General features: G+C 44.0%; 3 protein-coding genes and 1 non-coding gene across 6 annotated transcripts; 2 read left to right on the top strand and 2 right to left on the bottom strand.

Annotated features, from left to right (window-relative positions):
• Positions 1 to 536: 536 nt before the first annotated feature.
• On the top strand, positions 537 to 2,303 carry LOC120671701. Of its 3 annotated transcripts, XM_039952038.1 has the most exons (5): positions 545 to 844; positions 998 to 1,110; positions 1,298 to 1,419; positions 1,528 to 1,649; positions 1,746 to 2,303. In XM_039952038.1, the coding sequence occupies exons 2-5, from the start codon at positions 1,011 to 1,013 to the stop codon at positions 2,032 to 2,034; spliced, it is 633 nt and encodes a 210-aa protein (XP_039807972.1). In that variant the 5' UTR covers positions 545 to 844; positions 998 to 1,010; the 3' UTR covers positions 2,035 to 2,303. The 3 variants fall into 3 exon arrangements, with proteins under 3 accessions (XP_039807971.1, XP_039807970.1, XP_039807972.1); XM_039952037.1 differs by having other exon boundaries at positions 537 to 844; positions 1,528 to 2,301; XM_039952036.1 differs by having other exon boundaries at positions 537 to 1,110; positions 1,528 to 2,301.
• On the bottom strand, positions 2,271 to 6,442 carry LOC120671684 (probable anion transporter 4, chloroplastic). Its single transcript, XM_039952035.1, has 11 exons — positions 6,217 to 6,442; positions 5,362 to 5,861; positions 5,124 to 5,231; positions 4,855 to 5,010; positions 4,295 to 4,510; positions 3,821 to 4,030; positions 3,581 to 3,718; positions 3,372 to 3,473; positions 3,201 to 3,266; positions 2,959 to 3,043; positions 2,271 to 2,729 (listed from the first exon to the last, which is right to left on the bottom strand). Exons 1-11 carry the CDS (start codon positions 6,269 to 6,271, stop codon positions 2,632 to 2,634), a joined length of 1,734 nt encoding a protein of 577 aa, XP_039807969.1. The 5' UTR covers positions 6,272 to 6,442; the 3' UTR covers positions 2,271 to 2,631.
• A 276-nt stretch (positions 6,443 to 6,718) lies between these two features.
• Positions 6,719 to 17,236, bottom strand: LOC120695197. Its single transcript, XM_039978495.1, has 19 exons — positions 17,083 to 17,236; positions 16,729 to 16,897; positions 16,462 to 16,598; positions 15,604 to 15,648; positions 14,992 to 15,045; positions 14,773 to 14,877; positions 14,488 to 14,697; positions 14,310 to 14,395; positions 13,277 to 14,175; positions 12,814 to 12,868; positions 11,663 to 11,684; positions 10,659 to 10,986; positions 10,279 to 10,510; positions 9,481 to 9,560; positions 9,092 to 9,245; positions 8,923 to 9,001; positions 8,479 to 8,563; positions 8,068 to 8,114; positions 6,719 to 7,142 (listed from the first exon to the last, which is right to left on the bottom strand). The coding sequence occupies exons 2-19, from the start codon at positions 16,889 to 16,891 to the stop codon at positions 6,984 to 6,986; spliced, it is 2,940 nt and encodes a 979-aa protein (XP_039834429.1). The 5' UTR covers positions 16,892 to 16,897; positions 17,083 to 17,236; the 3' UTR covers positions 6,719 to 6,983.
• Positions 11,999 to 12,117, top strand: LOC120696355. Its single transcript, XR_005684131.1, has one exon. It is a non-coding gene; the product is annotated as a U5 spliceosomal RNA (small nuclear RNA).
• Positions 17,237 to 19,261: the final 2,025 nt, after the last annotated feature.

The raw sequence follows: 19,261 nt of genomic DNA, 5'->3' as shown, positions 1-19,261 counted from the left end.
GATTATTTAGTTTAAAATTGTATAAGATTAGAGTCCGATCCTTTTAGGGCCCGGCCCTTAGATTTTCTAGTTCAAAATCTTAGGCCCTTTACCACTCCTACTTGCGATGGGAGGGGGAAACCAGTAATTGCATATGTTATATGATTCTATCATTGTGAGTAGCATTTTATGAAAACTTTAAAATACACATTTATCATACAAACAAATTGAATTAATATATATAGTTTTCATTGTCCGTAGCAAGTACTCCCTCCGTTCCAAATTATAAGTCATTCCAAGAATCTTGGAGAGTCAAACTATCTCAAAGTTTAACTAAAATTATAGAGAAAAATATAAAGATTTATGACATCAAATAGATGCACTATGAAAATATAGCTAATAAAGAATCTAATGATACTTAATTGGTATTATAAATGCTATTATCTTGTCATATAAATTTGGTCAAATTTAAAAAACTTTAACTCTCCAAGATTCTTGAGATGACTTATAATTTGGAATGGAGGGAGTAGCAACTAGCAAGTAGCAACACACGGGCACTGCACAATGGTGAAAAGTTAAATTGCCCCTCGATTCCTCTTGCCCCGCCGCCTCCTCCGACACCTGCAGCCGCCGGCCGCCGCCGCCGCTAACCTAGCCCGAGCGCCCATCTCCGGCCCAAGCTCCCCCGCCTCCACCACTACCTCGGCTTTGGCCGCATTACCGCCGCCTCCTTCCTGGCCCCACCCGGCCTCTCCCACCGCCCCGCCTCACCGCCGTCTCGCCCGCTACCTCCGTCTCGCCTGCTACCGCCGTCTGCCCGTCTCGCCCGCTACCGCCGACAGTCCGCCGTCTGCGACCCCTTTAGGTCTGGCAGCTCCCAAAGCCCAGAAACCCCGAACCCGAACCCCGCCGGTGGACTCTTCCTCCTCCGGCGTCAGCAGATTTTTCTTCTTTTTTCCCCCTTTTCTCCCCCCAAATTTTTCTGCTATAAGGGGATCAACTCGCGCTTCGACTGCAGATTTAGTTTGCGAATGGCCGGCCCTGGGGATGCAGAGGGCGTGACCGCCTCCATGGGGGAGCTAAGCGTAGAAGCAGCACCTTCATCAAGTGGGACTGAAATCGCCCAGCATGGTGCGTGTCCCTGACAAGGGCTTTCACTCAATCAGGGCAACACATGTTTTGTTAAATCAGTGATAACTGAGGCCTGATTGATAATTCTTCGTACCACTAGTTGTTAACTAGAAGTGCCGCTTGCACTAGTATTATCTCATGTTACGATTTGTTGATTTCTGCAATAATTTCTTCAATTTTGTCACAGCTAATGGTGGTGATGTTGCCGCCGCCGAAGATGATGACATATGGGATGATGCTTCAGATTCTCCTGGGCATGCTTCTAACTTAGACAGAGAATGGATCCACAGGCAGAACCAGTTTCATAAGGTATACCCTAGAGTTTATACGGTTTCAGTTGTTAATTCTAATTGTTCTTCTGCAATTTTCGTTGATAGCAGGCATGATTAGAATCCTTTGCTTCCAATTTTACTCTAGATGGGATATAGGGATGGTATAACAGAAGGGCAGAAAGACTCTGCCCAGAAGGGCTTCAATGTTGGGTTTAGGCAATCTGTAAATGTTGGCTACAAGTGGGGCCTTGTTCGCGGTGTTACCAGGTATATCGTGCTAGGAATATATTTCTTGTACTGCCGTTCTCTTCTAACATTCCCTCGGGTTTTAAATTTCTTGTTCGTTTGTTGTCCTTCAAGCAGTGCACTAGCTAGCCTTCCTAACAACTTGAAGGAAAAACTTGTGCCTGATGCCCAGTGTAGAAGAAAATTTCTGAATGTGCACACATCTGTGCAAGAAATGTCTGCGGATGACGCACTCCAGATGTTTGTTGAGGACATCTGTCAGAGTAATCATGCTTCAGATGACTCACATGTAACATCAACTGCAGATGGAGCTACAGAATCTAATAGGATCAAAAGCCTATCAAATGATCTTGTGCTGTTGTTGCATGAATGCCCAGATATTAAGGTAAGTGAAGAGTTGGCATGAGACTAGTGAACAAGTTGGCTTCGAATTGCAACCACCAAGGATCAACTAAGTCTGGCAGAAACGCCACTACTGAATTCCCAGATTACTGAATGCCTGCCAGGGCTATGTGTGGATGTTGTTCAGGGATCTAATTTTGGATGGAGCTGGTACTCAAAAAGCTTGAACCTCACTACCTCAGTGATGTAGCACTCAAGTAGTTTTGAAAAGATATGTAAACTGTAAATCTTGAGATTTTATATGGCAATCATACGCTCTTTTGCTGCTGCATACTATAACGTGTATTGTAACTGTAACCCTGTTGTACAAGCTTGGATCTGGACTGCTCACGAAACAGGTGCAAAAAACTTGCTTCAAAATCTGGCGTGCGCGCCGTTGCTGCAGCTTCATGCTGCATAAGAGATTTATTTGGCTCACCTTCTAACTGCATCACACTTTAATTTGCAGTTCATCCTCTAAGTAGGCTAAACACCGTATCCCTATATAGCTAACAAGGGAGCTTTCACCTTTCAGCTACATCTCGTGAAGAGCCTTCCCTGCCACAGCGTATTTTACGCAAAATGAATCTAAAAAGCAGCTAATTTTTATTCACAGCACAGATCATTCAAGAATTTTCTCTCCGGTTGAAAAGACATTCCACACCACTGTTCCTACTATGTACAGCACAACAGACACCTTAAACACACCATCCCAAGAACCTGCCAGTCAAAAGAACGAATTAAAGAGACATTAGGAAATTATTAGCATGAAGGTAGAAGAGTATGCTAGGGGACATCAAATTAAGAAGCTGCCTTGAGGAGCTTAGATTATGCCAGCACCAAACATGATCAACGCTACCTAATTTAGACTTTGTCTTGTTTGGAGTAAAAGGAATATACAACTTTTAATGAAAAGTCTCCAGAAATCACTTTCGAATTTGAGTTTTACCTTTCTGAAGAATGTAGCCAGTGGCCGCAGTACCAAAAACTCCTGCAAGCACGCCGGCAGTGTTTGACAGTCCAAGAAGTACACCCTGACAATGTTTTGTGGGACATTATCGAATTAGATGCAGTTGTCTCAGATCATATACCATGTTAAAAGCAATGAACACCAATACACCGACTGTTGGCACTAAAATTTCTTATGTAAAATGAACATTAGAGCAGTGACATTCTACATCAGGTCATTACCGCATAACGTGGTCCTATATCTTGGTGGTTGGAATACAGCCCAGATTGTGAAAAAGCATCACTACCCTGCCAAGAAATAGGACAGTAACACCAGTAAGCCATATCTCCAAAAAACAAAAGAAGAAGCTACATATAAATCCACACGAATGGTATTTCTGAAGTGCATCAAACCTGACTGCATGCCATGCACAACACGGCCATGGCTGGAGTTTGGACTTTGCTCAGCAGCGTCAAGAACAGGGCAGGTCCAAGGAAACCAATAGATTGCATGATCTACAAAGACACGGTGCACAATTATTTCAAGATCAGTAGTTCTCAGCATAAATATTCTATTAAATTCATTCCTGAAAAAATAATTGAAATACTCAAAGAGAACTTACCTTACGAACATTTGTTATAGAAATCCCTCTCTGAACAAGAGTGTCGGCAATCCAACCACCGATATTTGCAAAAATAGCCATTGTCAGCCATGGCAAGACACACAGCAGCCCGGATTCGGTGAGATTGAACTTCAGAACCTGGTTTTCAGGCATTTGGGGACCAATGGCATGATCTAGTGTCATTATTTGATATTAGCAATGAGGAATGCCAAACATTTAACAGCATAAAATTGTAACAACCTGGTTATAGTATGTGGGCATCCATGTTAGAAGAATGAATGTTCCCCAGTTATGACAAAAATGTGATATTATTAGAGCCCATACTGGAGCCTTTGATAGAATTAGTCTCCATGGTATCGAAGTGATAGGCTCCTTTAAAGCATTACCACCTAGTATGTGCCTCTTTTCAGCTTTGCTCAGTTCTGGATCATCATCTGGAGAGCTGTGTGCCTAATCAAGCATACATACTGGCCGTTAGCTGAGTGCCTGAGTATAATAAGAAATAAGTACCATATCTGGAAAGCTAAGAGAACGGCAACAAAGAAAGTTGTTGTAGTATGCTAATTTCCAGAGAGATTGATGTGTATCAACAGATAAAATAAAACTAAATGGCAACTAAAGCAAACTTTATAACAAACAAATGTGTACTGAGTAAACTTGTACAAACAAGGATAATAAACTAATACAGTTCTTAATGTAACCCATGTAACTTACTTTGAATCGCCAAAGTGCAAACCAGATGCTTCCTAGGGACCCAAACGCATAAAAAACAGAAGGCCAACCGAATCTGCTGATTAACACAGGTGAGAAAGCGAGGCCGGTGACTGAACCAAGGTACATTCCACTGTAAACTAAAGCAAGAGATCGGCTCCTCTCTGAAACTGGGATCCATTTGGAAAGGATGTTGTTCATAGCAGGCATGGCAACACCCTGTAAAATCATAGATATTGGAAAAGTAATTAAACCCAAAGATAAAAACAAAAGCCCCTACATTAGACTGTGGCACTAAAAATCTTATTTATTCAGAGCACCTGAGCCACTAAGTTGGATGCCAAATGCTCAATTTTTGCTACAAAATACTGTCAAGCATATAAGATACTACAATGCTATCTTTTTTGGTTTAATTCCAGTAATGTATCTGAGTATCTGATGATTATAAGTGACAAATAACTCCCCTTCATATAATTGTTTGAATGTTCACATTTCATACATAGCAGCCGTCAGCCGTAATAATACATTACACAGTGTAGAGGCATGAAGAAGACAATAATAACCTCGCCTATCCCCATGATGGCACGTGTGATGAGCAAGCATGGAAGTCCAATCTTGGCAGCAAGGGGTGTAACAACTGTTGCAATTGACCACCATACAACACCAAATCCTAGCACAACCTTGCCACCAAACCTATCAGCCCAAATACCTCCAAGAATCTGCACCATCGATTTACATAACAAAATATCAGAAACAACATATACTAGTACTAAAGTGCAGATCATGAAAACAGTTCAGAACTGGCTCTCGATGCACAGCAATTGCAACGCACCTGAGTAAGAAGATAGCCCCAAAAGAAAGATGATTGGATTAGGCCAACGGTTGCTGGGCTCCAGCTGAACTCTGACGCCATTGGTAGTATAGCAATACTCATATTGACCTGTCCAAAGTTAGGAAATGTTGAAAAAACAAGAAAAGAAAAGTAGCAGAGTTTAAAACTACTACCATTGAACTTAACCGCTGTCTTCAGATACGAGTTTATAGAAACAAAAGCATTTTTGTTAACTCACGCGGTCCATATTGCAGAGGAGGAACGCAAAGAAGCAGAGGAGGACGATCGTCCATCGCTTTGGGAACTGCTGCCACCAGGGAGAAATGTTGCTCGTATCTCCAACCAGAATTGCATCAGGGCCATCAGAAGGGCTGAACGATGATCCTGTGATTTCATACTGCTCGGCTTTGAAGTCAGCACGTCTTCTGATGGGCAGTCTGTACTCTGGTTGGACACAAGATCTCTCTGTAGTAGCAGTGGAATTCTGCCACCTCCGTGGTTTTAGCCAACCACCGCTTGCTGGGTCTGAAGTGAGAAAGCACTCAACCCTGGATAGAACTCTATTCTTGATGAATCGCCCAGATATCAAATGTCTTGCCGATACAGTGCTTCTTGAATGACTTTGGGCCGGGAAAAGAGTGCTCCCAGTAACGTGTTGATGGAATCTGTGTCCAGGAACCGATGAACACACACAGTTGCTCTGTGTTGTTGTGGAATATTTCAGCTCATGTCTCTTTACTGCAAAAGAGCAAAAGTATCCGTAAACTTCTGTAGCACCCACCACCCATGCATCATATTCTACCAAAAGGTGCCACCAACTAGAGCTTGGAGTAAGCAGGGAGGCGACGTTGATGCCCCCCAACAGTAGCAAGAATCAGGAGGTACACTTGTAGTATTTCGAAGTCTAACTTATTAGAAACAAAACCAGTGAACAATTTAGCAAACTAATTCCGGAGGTACAGTTGTAGTATTTCGGAGTTAACTTGGAAATAAAACCAGCGAACAAACCCAATTCACAGAGTTAGCAAGAATCAGGAGGTACTGGGAATGGGGAAAAAAAGAGTAAAGAAATGCATGGAGAATCGAATGTCACCTGAAGAGGGCGGAGAGGCGAAGCTTCTACTGGAGAGCACAGCTCCCATGGCCATGATGGGCTCTGGTCCGGAAAGTAGGAGATACCAAGCAAGTACAGGAAGCTATCTTGCTTGCTCTCGCGTCAAGATTCAAGGACCCTCCTCTCAGCTCAAGTCAAGATCCCCTTTGTCTCGCAGCTGGAGCGGGCGGGCGGCCGCCGTCCGCCCACGTCGGCAGACTCCGTGCTGCGTGGCTCCGCCTGACGGATACGGCAACACCAGCAACTGTCCGCTAGCCCCGACCGCCTGGTCGACACATCGACATGCGTGTCCCATTCTGGATCACGGGGGTGCCCGTGCAGTACGGAGTGGGTCACTGGCACGTGGGGCCACCTACTGGCCATCGTCTTCTAGCTCACGATCCCCGGATCCCGTACCACCGTCCACCCGAGACAAAACAGTAGTGTCTCTTCTTGTTGGATTCGAATAACTTATAACTCAGAAGCAGCATGACAAGGAATCTTCTAGGAATCTCGTATCAAAATGTCAAAATACCATAGGATATTCTGCTAGTACCGCATCTCGAACCCTTGAAAGGCGACCGGCCAAATGTTGAGTGAGTGATACAATACAACAGAGTACATGTTGCTGATCCACCAGCGTCGAGGAATTTACATTGCATCCACCACGGTAAATGATGCATAGTTGTGGGATTCACCAACCGTTACATGAGTCCATGTCCGACAACAAGCAAGCTAGGCGAAACCGGTTGTGATGTATCAGCTACCTAGGTGGTAAGCTCAACGCTGAAATCCCAGAGCCTCTTGGCAAGCCCCATGTCCTTGGCTTTGTCGCTCGGTTCGTACAGGTTACTGTCGCAGAAGTACTTCCCGGACACGCCCTTCACTTGCGGGTGGAGTGCCACATAGCATGTGGTTGCCGCACCCTGTTTAAGTTCCACAAAAACCAATCAGATCCGCAAGAAGTACATCAGATTCATTCATTTAGGCAGCAACGTGCAGCCACCAGAAGTACAAAGAACATGATAGTAGCAAACTGTAGCAAACATTAGACGAGTAGTACAGTAGCCTGTTAAGTTGCACGGCCGGGTCAAGTGCAATGCAAGCGACACGACAGGAATGACCTCATATCCAAAACGGCCATCTGCTTTTTTCCATACGTGTACCACCACAACAACTTTAGGCATTGTGATGGCACCGTCAGATTACAATATGGAACCATAACTTTAAAGATGTGGTCTATTGCTGGGGCTAGAGGAGTTTCCTTCCTCCTCGCCCTGGCTCCTACGACCTCCTAACAGGGGCGAAGCTAGAAATTTTCAGCACCGGGGTCGACGTGTAGTATTCTTGATTTTCTATGTGGTCATTTGGTTTAGACAACAGTGATTTAAAGGGGATTTGCCGTTGGTCGTCGGGGTCGGCGGACCCCGGTGGCTGGCTGCAGCTCCGCCCCTGCCTCCTAATCTTGGGGGTCTAGTCTAGCTTTGGTCCCGTTGTATTCATTAGTAGAGTAGAGAGAGTTTTCTGTACTTTAGGGAGTGTTACAGTCCCTCCATTTCTGTAACTGTTCCTTTTTTTCTTAATATAATGAAGCGTAGTTTTTCTGCGCTTTCAAGAAAAAAAACAACTTTAAAGATGTTCTGTACCCCTTCTACTTTAACATAATGGTATGCCAGTTGTGCCAGATGCAACAGTTCCACAGAAGCTTATTCTAGCACGTCACGCGACACTACCACTACCAGCAAACAATGAATTAGCAAAATGCCACGTACAGGTCTCATGAAGCAACCACCTAGATGTATATAAAATGCCAAAATACTCTGAAGATTAAAAGCACATTTAAAAATTTACCTGTTGAGCATTTTTCAGCACCAATTTCCCAAGTGTCCGACTGAAAGCTGCACGCAGCAGAAATTCAATGCTATCAGTGAAGCATAGCTACGGTCTCAAATAGCAATAAATTCCAACTCGTTAGGCCATGCCATTACTGCAATCAAGTTGCAAACATCATTCGGTTTCTCAATTTCTGACCATTTAGATTGTTTCGGTTGTTGTCTTTGTCATGCAGGTGACCATCTAACCTTCAGCGTTTTTTTTATTTCCTTCTAATTGCAGCAATTGTTTGTTCATATAAATAAGAAGCAGCAACTGACTGTCTGACACAGTAAATTCTATTAAACCAGCCTAATATTTATTTTCCCCATATAGTTTATGAGACCAGGGGAACTAAATGTTGTGACAAGAAATGGCAATTATACTTACCATCTATGATACTGTGGTACCGAAGAAGGTTCGTGATGATGGAGCCAGGATGAAGAGAATTTGCAGTTATGTTGACATTCTCTTCCTGTTATACAAAATATTGTCAAAGACGGCTGAAAAATAGCTACAGAACAACTTAATAAATTGGAAAACGAATGGCAGCTCTAAAGAGAACATAATCAGCAGAAATTTCACACATTACTTCTTGTGATTGGATGATGGTTGTTCCTTCAATTTGTTACACCAATATTAACAACAAATGGATTCAAGATGTCCAAAACGTCACAAATTTCAAATTTCAGATGCAAACATCTTAGAAAAACACTGCAACTGATGTTAGCAATAACAGGTATCCAGGTTGGAGTGCATACAGATGTACAATACATACACCACAAAATCAAGAAAATATCCATGTGTTAGGTGGAGATAGAGTGCAAGACATACCTTGAATTGCCTGGCGAGTTCATTAGCGTGCAAGATGTTTGCAAGCTTTGACTGCCCATATGCTCCAATGGTGCTATACCTGCACAAGACAAGCTTGAACAAGTTAATAGATTGGCCTCCAAATTGAGTAGACTAGACTGTAGAACATAACAACTTGACAGCTACATACACTGATTCATCATTAATCTTATCAAAACGGATGCCTTCCCGGTATGCAAATCGGTGCCCCTCTGATGAAACATTGACAATTCTTCCTTCCACATTTGATTCACGAGAGGTCTTCTTCATGGTATCCAACAGAAGTTGTGTCAACAGAAAATGGCCTGAAGATTATGAAATCAGAACCACATTTTAGTAGACTGGTGTCGCTAAACATCATGAATTAAAGGTTAAAAATGTTAATTTGTGTGTTAGGTGAGAAAGAATTGCAGCGCATTGTTTAGGTAGAGTACTAGACTTGCGAAAGTTATAATCACTATATGACTCAAAGTAGCAAAAATGCATACATACACAACATGTTAACCAAGCAGTCAAGTGTCTGGATAATGGAATGCATACCAACATGGTTAGTTGCAAACTGCATCTCAATTCCATCCTTTGAAAGCTCAAAAGGTGTTGCCATTACTCCTGCATTGTTGCTGCCAGCAAAAGCGCCAAGTAATTAATGAAATGCTATGAGATACTGAAGCAACACTTTGATCAAACATGCAAGACAACCAAGCCAGATTGTTACAAGAGGCATAAGAAGGCACCATAGACAAGACAATCTAGTTTTAGAAAATCTCAAACACAAGAATAACGAACATTAAATAAGTGCTAGCTAGGTAAAACAAATAAGTGTGCAGTTAACATGTCTCTCCCATTTCCTGTGATGGACAGCCAAGGGGGTACTTGATAGCTTCCAGGCACATCGTACACAATGAAGTATTTGCTACCCCACCCCAACTCAAAGAAGACACGAATCCAATCACCCCATCCCGACTCAACAAAGGCACCCATTACTACGACACACCCATCATCCAAACGTAAATAACTAGTAGATATCTTCGTACACAGTATTTGCTCAAAGTGATGAAGAAAAACGCACAGGAAAATAGATACTAATAGAGTCTAAGATACAAGACTAACTAAGAATGCGATGGCTGGTGAATGGAACAAGCAAGGACAAACTGATTGCAATCATTAAATCAACTACTACTCCTACGTACTAGTGGTTCCCCCTGATTGAAGTACTACTCATTGATTCGTAGGACTCATCCCAGGTCGCTCTCAGGCAGGCGGTTGGTAGCACAGGAAGCAAATTGTGGGGAGCAGGCTACACAGCGACGCCAACAGAAATAGCACCAGCGTACGTACATGAGGATGTTGAGGGGGAGCCCCCTGGCGACGAACTGGGAGGCGAAGGCGCGGACGGAGGCCATGGACGAGAGGTCGAGCTCCATGACGTCGAGCCTGGCCCCGGGCGCCTCGGCGAGGACGCGGTCCCTGACGGCCTGCGCGGCGGGGACGCCCCTGACAGCCATAACGACGTGCGCCCCGCGCAGCGCCAGCGTCCGCGCCGTCTCGGCGCCGATGCCGCTGGACGCCCCTGGACGGCGAGGCGAGGGGGTTCGGGTCGGATTAGTTTGTTACAGGAGGCCGGCCCGGGCGGGGCGGGGAGGTTCTGGAGGGGATTGGCGCCCGGAGGAGGATGAGGAGAGGCGGGGGGGGGGGGGGGGGGGGTGAGGGGGACGGACCGGTGACGACGGCGGTGAGGCCGGCGGCGGAGATGCCCTCGGTGACCTGGTCGGCGGTGGAGCTCCAGGAGAAGCCCGAGGGGCCCCGGCGGCCCAACAGCCACGACGTCATCATCTTCGCTCCCTCCCGCTCTGCAACTGCAACTCTGCAATGGCGAGGGGTTGCCTTGCTGCCCCGGCCTTGCTTGGCAGCAAAACCGGTCAACTGGCACGCTGTGCCATCTGGGGGAGGACGATCTGCCGCTGTGTGCGTGCCTGCGTGGCTGCGTGTGCGCGCTACTCTGGCCCTGTTCGGCACGGAGCGGCTGCCGGCTGCTGCTATACGCTTCTAGAAGTATATGGATACAGATGAGAGTGTAGGACAAGTTCAAGAATAGGACGTTCGTGAAAAAGTCTAAGAATAGATATTTGAGAGTTCGAGGTTCGCAATGAGAATTCAAGATAAGTTTAAGAATCAGGATGACAGCGTGTTACAAATTTATGAACTATTATGTGTATTATAAAAGTATCGAGATAGGATAAGAATTCAGAATAAATTTAAGAAACCGTCAATAAAATTGCAAGCAGAAAAGAGGAGAAATTTGGAACCCGGGCACGCACCCATGCGGAATTTGTGTGTGCAGCGACTTATAACTAGAATCATGGACTTTGGGCCCTGTTTGGTTAGGGGATAGCACAGGTATCACGAGCTGCATTTGTGCGTACCAAACGAAACGGGCTGCATTTGTTTTAAGTGGGCTTTTTTGTGCTACTAGGGCCCACGCCCGACACGGCATTGCGTCCCCGGGTTAGGGCACCCAACGGATGGATGCCCAGCGCCGCGATGCCCCCCCACCCCGCGCAACATTCCCCCCAACGCCATGTGTGCATGTAGCAACATTGGTTGCTTTGTGCTAACTTGTAACTCAAACCAAACAAATTTTATGCTATCTGTGCTACGTGTATGGTAGCCTAGCTAAATAGTAACATTCCCTATGCTAGCTGTGCTACCCCTCTAACCAAACAGGCCCTTGTATGGTAGCATAGCTAAATAGTAACAACAAAGATAGGATTTGCAAAAATAAAGAAAGAAAGAAAAGAAAAGAGGAAAACTCAAGAAGACAGGCCCTGCTACTGCTATCCTAGAGCCGAAATGAAGTTCACGGGCTGGGGCTGAGCAAACAAGTAAATGGGCCAGCAGGCCCATCTTGTGCACGGGGGGACGTGAACGCCTGAGCGGTGTGGTGTGGCGCGCGCTGAGTAGGTTCATTGGTTGGTTAGTCCCACCCCGCCGAGGCAACCAGACAGCAGGTCGGATGCCGCTATAAGATGGGAGGCACTGCTAGCTGGTAGAGGCACGCAGCTGCGCGGTGCACACAGAGCGAACTATTCTTTCGCCTTTTACTAAAGAATACCGTGTGTGCGCCGCAAATAGCAGCATACGCTTATTTTTGGAGGGCGCTTTTCCTATTTGGGAGAGCCCCAACAATTCTTGAAAAATATTTTTAATAACGGAGTGGTACTTTTGTTGTTTGAGAGGGATCCAACAGTTCAAGTAATACTTTAGTTATGGAGGGTGTTTTTTGTTAACTGTGCCCAACAAATCATCTAGACTATACGTTACTCGGTAATGTTTTCAGAACTTTAAAGAAATAATTTCGAATCTTCAAAAGGTGCAACATAGTAACTGCCAGATGAGCTGGCATGCCTCTTCGAACTGTGATTTCTCCTATTTTTTCCCCCCAAAGAAATCAATGTCCTCATGGTATGACAACAGCAGGTATAGGATCATGTAGATACAGTCGCAGCAATGCCAAAATCTCAATAGTTCAGAAAAACTGAGGGAATTGCATTCAGTATTGTTAAGCGCGATCAAATGAGTATAAAAGAAGAGGATCTTGAGTGATAAACGCAATTTCAATCATGTTTCATATTACCAGAAACAGATCCCACACAAGACCTATGCCCTTCTAAAACTGGACCCTATGCTTTGATGAGCATGTCATCTCAGCTACAAAATGCACCAGCCATTTCAGTCATCCACGCAAAACAAATTTGACCATGAGACTTTCATTGCACCCTGCTAGGTAAGCACCACCTTCACTGTAGGGCTGTACGACCCAATGAAAGCTCAGCCGGACCTTGACAAAATTTCTTCACTCTGCCATTCCTTCACTTGTCATGACACAAAACAAGTTTCACGTGATCAGCTGCAATTGCTTCTTTCCACCCTACAAAACACAACCACTCTTCAGTACTGAGCTAAATAAGGAAGAACCACAATACACTTTCCTAATTCAAAAGAGGCAAAAATCTATTTACTCTAAGGCAAATAAACATAACATAAAAAAGAATTGTATGTCTACTTCATAAGGGCATAAGTTTATTTGAGCACTTCTTTTCATTCCCTCTGCTACTTATATAGAATATATAGATGTTTTCCTGTACACATCACTCACAGTACAAAAATACTTGATGCAATTTTCAAGTCAAGCATTCTTTTTCTACAAAAGAAAAATGGGTAACCGCTAGGTCAAATTAACATGCTGAAAAACTAATTGGTTAATAAAAGTCGGGGAAAACTTATTGGCCAGCCATGCTTCAAAGATGTGTAAATATAACAGCAGTAAGACGTTTACTTTGAGAAAGGAAGGATGTAGCTTCTTTACTGGAAAACATGGTTCGTCGTAAATGTTCACCCTCTGCGAAATCTGCACTGCAGCAGGTTGAATGACTGCTTTCATCTGTCATACTACTGAAGCAAGACGGGTTCTCGTCAGCTGGCGCACTATTGCCATCACTATTAGAAATGCCTTCATTTCTATTTTCCTTATGGGTAACCGGTTGCAGCACAACTGATGCATGTTTCACAATTTTGGAACAGGGAGGGACTGGGTCATTCTTGGAACGGGAGTCCTTCAAGTGTTCATTACCATCTTCAATTGCAACACATATAGATCCTATTAGCACACGAGAGTTTTTGCTAAGAGCCATGTTGTGTTCATCATCTACATCTAACCCATGTTTTGGACACTGATTTCCAATCTCAGCTGGCACTTTTCGTGCCCAAGTTTTGTTTCTATTTGGTGAGGAACAGACATTTGCATCCCTGTAATTTGAAGGTCTCGCTAAAGCTGCTTGCTTTGAAACAACTGCGGAACCAGACACAAAGCTATTTTCAGCAAGTTTCTCTGTTCTGCCTAAATGATGCCTTGAAATAACCTGTTTCCTTAACACAACACCTTTATCCATTTCAGGCGCTGAATCACAGCTGACATCTTCTACCGATAGGTCCACATTAAAACCATTGCCAGTTTCTGAAGTAACTGGTGCTGGAAATTGAATATATTGCGACTTCTCTTGCTCATTAAGGTCAGGATCTGAAATAGCCTTGAAACTTTGAATGCCAGGAGAACATGTTGTGTCATCCATGATTTCAGGTAACTGAATCACCACATTCTCATCCTTGAGGTCTTTTAACCTCTGTTCTTTCTGCCTAAGTTTCTTCATCCGCTTCCTTTCCATCAGTTCGGCTTGCCTTCAAGTTATAGAAGAAATTAAAATACATGTCAAATCAAGATTGAACTATATGGTGGTGTATTTACTATTTATACAATAAATAAGTTAGCCAGATATTTGAAATATAGTGTGGCCAAAATGTAAAGCAATAACCTTTTCTGAGCAGCTTCCTCTTCCTCCACCAGCAACTTCTGGCATCTTAATGCTTCAGCAGCCTTATCAGCACACCATGCTTCAACCTGTTTTTGATTTGTAGTCACATTAAATTGATCAAACTTATGGCTAAAGGGTAAATGCCAATTCCCTTTGCACAATAGAAGCACTATCTTACCAGCTTTTGTTCGAGCATGTAACTAGCGCATGCAACAACATTTTTCAACTCAGTTGCAATTTTGTTTGCCTCTCCATCAAACAAAAACTTTTGTATACAAGCAGCTGTGTTTGTGCAAAGAAATGTTTTCTCACTTGCTTCATCGAGAACACTAAATAGTTCATTCGATGACACAGGCAACTGCATTGAAATCTTTGTTTGAATCAAATCCTGTAGAGACCAAAAAGAACTCAACATTCCAAATCCATACCATAGATCAGGAAAAAAGTAGTTCAAAAGCCTTACCAGAAGCTCACTGCCAGCTCTTGCATATGCCATTGGCAATGAAGCGTACCCTGGCTTACACATCCATGATGATAGTGTCGTCAAAATTGATGAACCGGAAACACCCTGAAAATGTATTTCTATTCCCAGTTATTGTTTTGAAGGTAAAAATGGTCCAAATATGTGTCCCTTGTTATCTGGAAAAACGAAATTAACAATCTGGTAGTATGATATAGTTACCTCCACAACAACATTGGACAAAGACAAAACTGTGCTGGCCTCATCCACAGTCAGCTAAAGAAAACAAAAGATGAATCCAAGCAATGAGCAAAATTGCATCTAATAAAGAAAGTCACTTGAATAAACAAAAGCCAGGCAACGTATCAGGTGCAAACCAACCTCTTCGTGCAACCGTGCAAACTTATAATCTGGGTCATAGGATCAACATCCAAGGGGCATGGGGGATTGGGTAATTTTACACTTAACCGCCCGCCTCTAATCACACTTTTTCAAATCCCCCCTCCCACTCCCCCTACACACCCCCTTGGATGTTGATTCTATGGTCCAGATTAGAAGTTTGCACCGTTGACGAAGAGGTTGGATAAATCTAGATATACTTCACGATTCAAGTTGACACGTACAAAAAGTATACTGAATGTTATACAGCATATCTTATCTTTTTACATGGGAAGTTACAAAGGAAACAGATCTTACTGTCTCCTTTAATTTTTTTTAGAAAATATATAACTTGCGAGGCAGTTAGTACTTAATATATCACAAAATACATGATCAAGCTTAGAACAAATCCAGGAAATTGGCAAAGTAACAAGCAATTTATTGCAGATAACTTACTTTGTTCCAGAATGCGGCAAGATGGTCTCTATTCTTGGGAAAATCCTGCACAGCATAAACAATGTCATGCCAATATGGCAATGAGATGGAGGAGCAGCTTCATGGGGGAAAAAACTGAATATGCAATGTAAATGAAGTTCATTATGACAACAAATAACTCTACATCAACATCAACAAAGCCTTTTAATCCCAAGATGACAACAAATAACTCTGCCATCGAAAATAGTTAAGATGTTTAAACTTGTATAACTAGGGAAAAGAGAACACTTACAAGAGCATGGCATGAAAAAATTCGAGGTACAAGTCACTTAAATAATTTTGCGTTTACTATTAGGTTGTTACGCTAAGCATTCTACAATAGGTTATGAGACGTCTGGGGAGTTGTGTATATCCCAGCTTTTGTAGAAGTGAAAGTATCTCGTGTGGCGGCAACAACAAATTGCATACTTTCCAGGAAAAAAATAATAGGTGACGAAGCCAGCATTTCAACACCATCAGAATAGGAAATGAATAACAATGAAAATTTTGACTCGGGAAACAAGCAAGTTATCTAGAGAGCATGCATTTGTCCAACGCACAATTTAATGACTAATGCTAAAACAACCAAGCATATATGAAAATAGGAAGCATACAATGCTACTAATCACCTTCAGAAGTCAGAACTACCCTATCTAAATACAGTAGCAAAAGTAGGTGGTGAAGCAGCTGGGTGAGATGATGGAGATCACAGGCTCGAGAGCTATCTCGATACTTAGATTTAAAACATCCGCAGTTCTCTTACGTTTCCCTCATTTATGCAACTATATGGTAAGTTGGCACAGAATTGGCAGGAAAAAGACAAAAGGACAAACCACAGACCTTGTCTACTTTGAGGGTTCGGCGGTGAACACGTGTATGCCGCCGAAAGTTGATTGAAGAACAAAATTCTCTCGAACACTTGGTACACTTGTCCAGCTGCACCTTCGGAGGTGAGAACAATGGCCAGCCTGGAAGATCTGCAAGGTTTAAAGAAACAAAGATGCAATACAGGTTTATTTGTTGGTGGCGAAATTCCTTTTGCTTATCCGACAACACCACAGCCTATTATCGCAACTGAATAGAATACCTGCTTTCGACAGGACATACATTTTTCAGTCTCACCATTTGCCTTTGCAGCAGCCTGAGCGATCGCAGCAACAGCGTCCGGGACCTTCATGGACTGGATTTGGCTGGACGTGGAGATGATGTCCCTCGCCGTTTCTGCACCGTCCTTGGTGGTAACATGACTGGATTTCCAAGATGCGCTCATCTCCAGCTGCAAACAGGGGAGCGATCAGGGGCGGACCCAGTATAGCACCGATAGTATTTGCAACAAAAAAGAAGTCGAAGTTTAGCAGGTAAAATACACGGTCAGATCCGAATCCCAACAGCATACATTAGGGTTTTGCGTGTTCGATTTCGTACATCAGGAATGGAAGGGAAGGGAACAGGTGGGCGCACCTGTCGTATGCTCGTTGCCGGCGAAGCCCCCGACGAAGAACTGGCCAAGGGCGGCCGTTCGCCCTGCCGTCGCCGGCCCGCCGCGAGGAGAGGCCGAGAGCGGAGCAGAGAAGGAAAATGGAAGGCAGCGGAGGAAAAAGAAAAACAAATAAAAAAAAGGAACGCGCTCTCGGGGCCGTACGTTCGTTGCTGAACGGCCCGGCCCATCCTGGCGGCCCATAAACGAGCCCAGCCCATGAATTTTTTTATTTTTTTATTATTTTTTTCGATTTATCAAAATTATATACCAATTTTTTTTTCAAATTTATCACCCTGCCGCCGGTTCATCCGGCGGATACGAGTTATCGCCAGATGGACCGGCGGTAGGGGCTTTGGGCCACAACCTGACAATATTTCGCCGGTTCAATTGGCGGTAGGTGGTCCGGCCGATGGGCTGTGGTGGACCGGGAACCTACCGCCAGTTGAAATGGTGGTAGCTGCCACTTACCGCCGGCTCATCCGGCGGTATGTACCTACCGTCGAACCAACCGGCGGTAATCACCCCCTCTTAATGCCCGGCCGGCTCCTCCAACGCCGCCGCCCGCCCGCTCGCTCCCCCGCGCTGCCGCCCGCCCTGCGCTGCCGCCCGCCCTGCGCCGCCGCCCGCGTCGCGCCTGGTCAGGGCCGCCCCCCCCCCGGCCGCAGCGCGGCGGCGTGCGCCCGGCCCCCGCGCGCCGGGGTTTGGCCAGCCGGCGCTCCCCCGGCCGCCGCACCGCGGCGGCGCTCGCCACCTTGGGTCGCAGGCTCGGCCGTGCGCGCCTACTCGTCTCAGGTAAATTTTAAAATCTAGTTTTATTAATAATAGTGGGTAGATTAGCACTAGGAATATTAGTGATTTGGATATAGTTTAAGGTGTAGAAATAGTTTTAATAAATATTAGTGATTTGGATATAATTGTTTTTATATAAAATCATAGAATATGAAATTGAAAATATTAGTTTTCATATGAATATTATTTTACATATAAATATTAATGGGTTCAAATAGACATATTAGTCTCATAGAACTATTATTAATTGATATTATATTACATAGAAAACTTACGAATATATGTCAGTAATAGAAATTCTAGAGAAACAATTAAGATAGATGTTAAAATAGCAGAAACATTTATTAGCGTTGATTAAATTCTAAGGACGAGTAATTATTGTCGTAAATGTTGGCAAGTATATCAGATGATTTGTATTTTCAAGTGTTCTATGGGTCAGGAGAAGTTAGATATGGTCCTGAAGGGGTAGATTTGTCAGAGTTTATCTCGATCACAAAAAAAAATACCCCGAGCTAGAGAGAGGACTTGGATTTCAATATCCAATTGGTTATTTAAAGCTTTCGCCCTTAATCGAAATGAACATGAGATCTCTATCATGGCAGTAGTCAGTCGAAGGGAACCAGTATTTTGGGAGCTATTGCCGCTTGAAGGGACGCAAAACTGGATGAACTATGTCAATATAAGTAGTAGCCGAGGCTTACCGCTTGTGTTGTTTGTTCAAGCGTTCGAGAAGATTAGTTTTAGTACTGAAGCGGGTGGAGATCATGAAGGGCAGGGAGATATAGTATCGGAAGATACCGAGACGATGCATGAACCTCATGAAGAAGGTGGTGAACTCGAGATTGTAGAAGATGATAGACATGCTGCACACGAACCTCGTCAAGCAACTGGTCAGGCTGATGAAGGGGAAAACATTCCAAAGATAGTTGAAGAGTTTCAGAGGGAGGGTGAACAACAGCACAATGCAATGAATGATGACTCCTCGGATGATGATGATGATTACAATGTCCCACACAACTGGTCCGGGTATGATTTTTCAAAATTAAGTGTAAATGAAGGTGAAGCGGTCCCTTGGGAGTACAGGCAAAATGAGGTATGCATCGGTTCGGTGTATGGCAACAGTGACAATATGAAAGAAGCTATAAAACGTTGGTCGACTCTCTCTTTGCAAAGACAGTTCAAAGTTATCAAGAGCAGTCCGAGAACATATGACGTGCGTTATGTGAGAAGCGAATGCCCTTTCGGGGTGTACGCTTCTATGGGCAAGTGGCAGTATTTCTGGGAGGTCAGAAAAGTTGTGGAGCACACATGCCTACTTGAGCAATTAGAACCACAGCCCCGCAACCTCAGTGCAGGTTTCATAGCTAACTA

This window comes from Panicum virgatum, chromosome 2K (assembly GCF_016808335.1).
Source record: "Panicum virgatum strain AP13 chromosome 2K, P.virgatum_v5, whole genome shotgun sequence".
In the NCBI taxonomy this organism is placed as follows: Eukaryota; Viridiplantae; Streptophyta; class Magnoliopsida; order Poales; family Poaceae; genus Panicum; species Panicum virgatum.
The sequence above is the reverse complement of the archived record's forward strand: the minus strand, read 5'-3'. Positions and strand labels throughout refer to the sequence as shown.

What these genes read in the sequence shown, in the direction of transcription:
- LOC120671701 (XM_039952037.1), top strand. Translation starts at nt 1,011, where the DNA reads ATGGCCGGCCCTGGGGATGCAGAGGGCGTGACCGCCTCCATGGGGGAG. An exon ending in GACTGAAATCGCCCAGCATG is followed by an intron (nt 1,111 to 1,297) that starts GTGCGTGTCCCT and finishes ATTTTGTCACAG; the next exon opens with CTAATGGTGGTGATGTTGCC. An exon ending in GGCAGAACCAGTTTCATAAG is followed by an intron (nt 1,420 to 1,527) that starts GTATACCCTAGA and finishes ATTTTACTCTAG; the next exon opens with ATGGGATATAGGGATGGTAT.
- LOC120671684 (XM_039952035.1), bottom strand. Translation starts at nt 6,271, where the DNA reads ATGGCCATGGGAGCTGTGCTCTCCAGTAGAAGCTTCGCCTCTCCGCCC. An exon ending in TTGCACTTTGGCGATTCAAA is followed by an intron (nt 4,031 to 4,294) that starts GTAAGTTACATG and finishes ATGCTTGATTAG; the next exon opens with GCACACAGCTCTCCAGATGA. An exon ending in ATATAGGACCACGTTATGCG is followed by an intron (nt 3,044 to 3,200) that starts GTAATGACCTGA and finishes AAACATTGTCAG; the next exon opens with GGTGTACTTCTTGGACTGTC.
- LOC120695197 (XM_039978495.1), bottom strand. Translation starts at nt 16,891, where the DNA reads ATGAGCGCATCTTGGAAATCCAGTCATGTTACCACCAAGGACGGTGCA. An exon ending in CTTGTTTTGTGTCATGACAA is followed by an intron (nt 11,685 to 12,813) that starts GTGAAGGAATGG and finishes GTTACTATTTAG; the next exon opens with CTATGCTACCATACAAGGGC. An exon ending in CCTCACCGCCGTCGTCACCG is followed by an intron (nt 10,511 to 10,658) that starts GTCCGTCCCCCT and finishes CTCGCCGTCCAG; the next exon opens with GGGCGTCCAGCGGCATCGGC.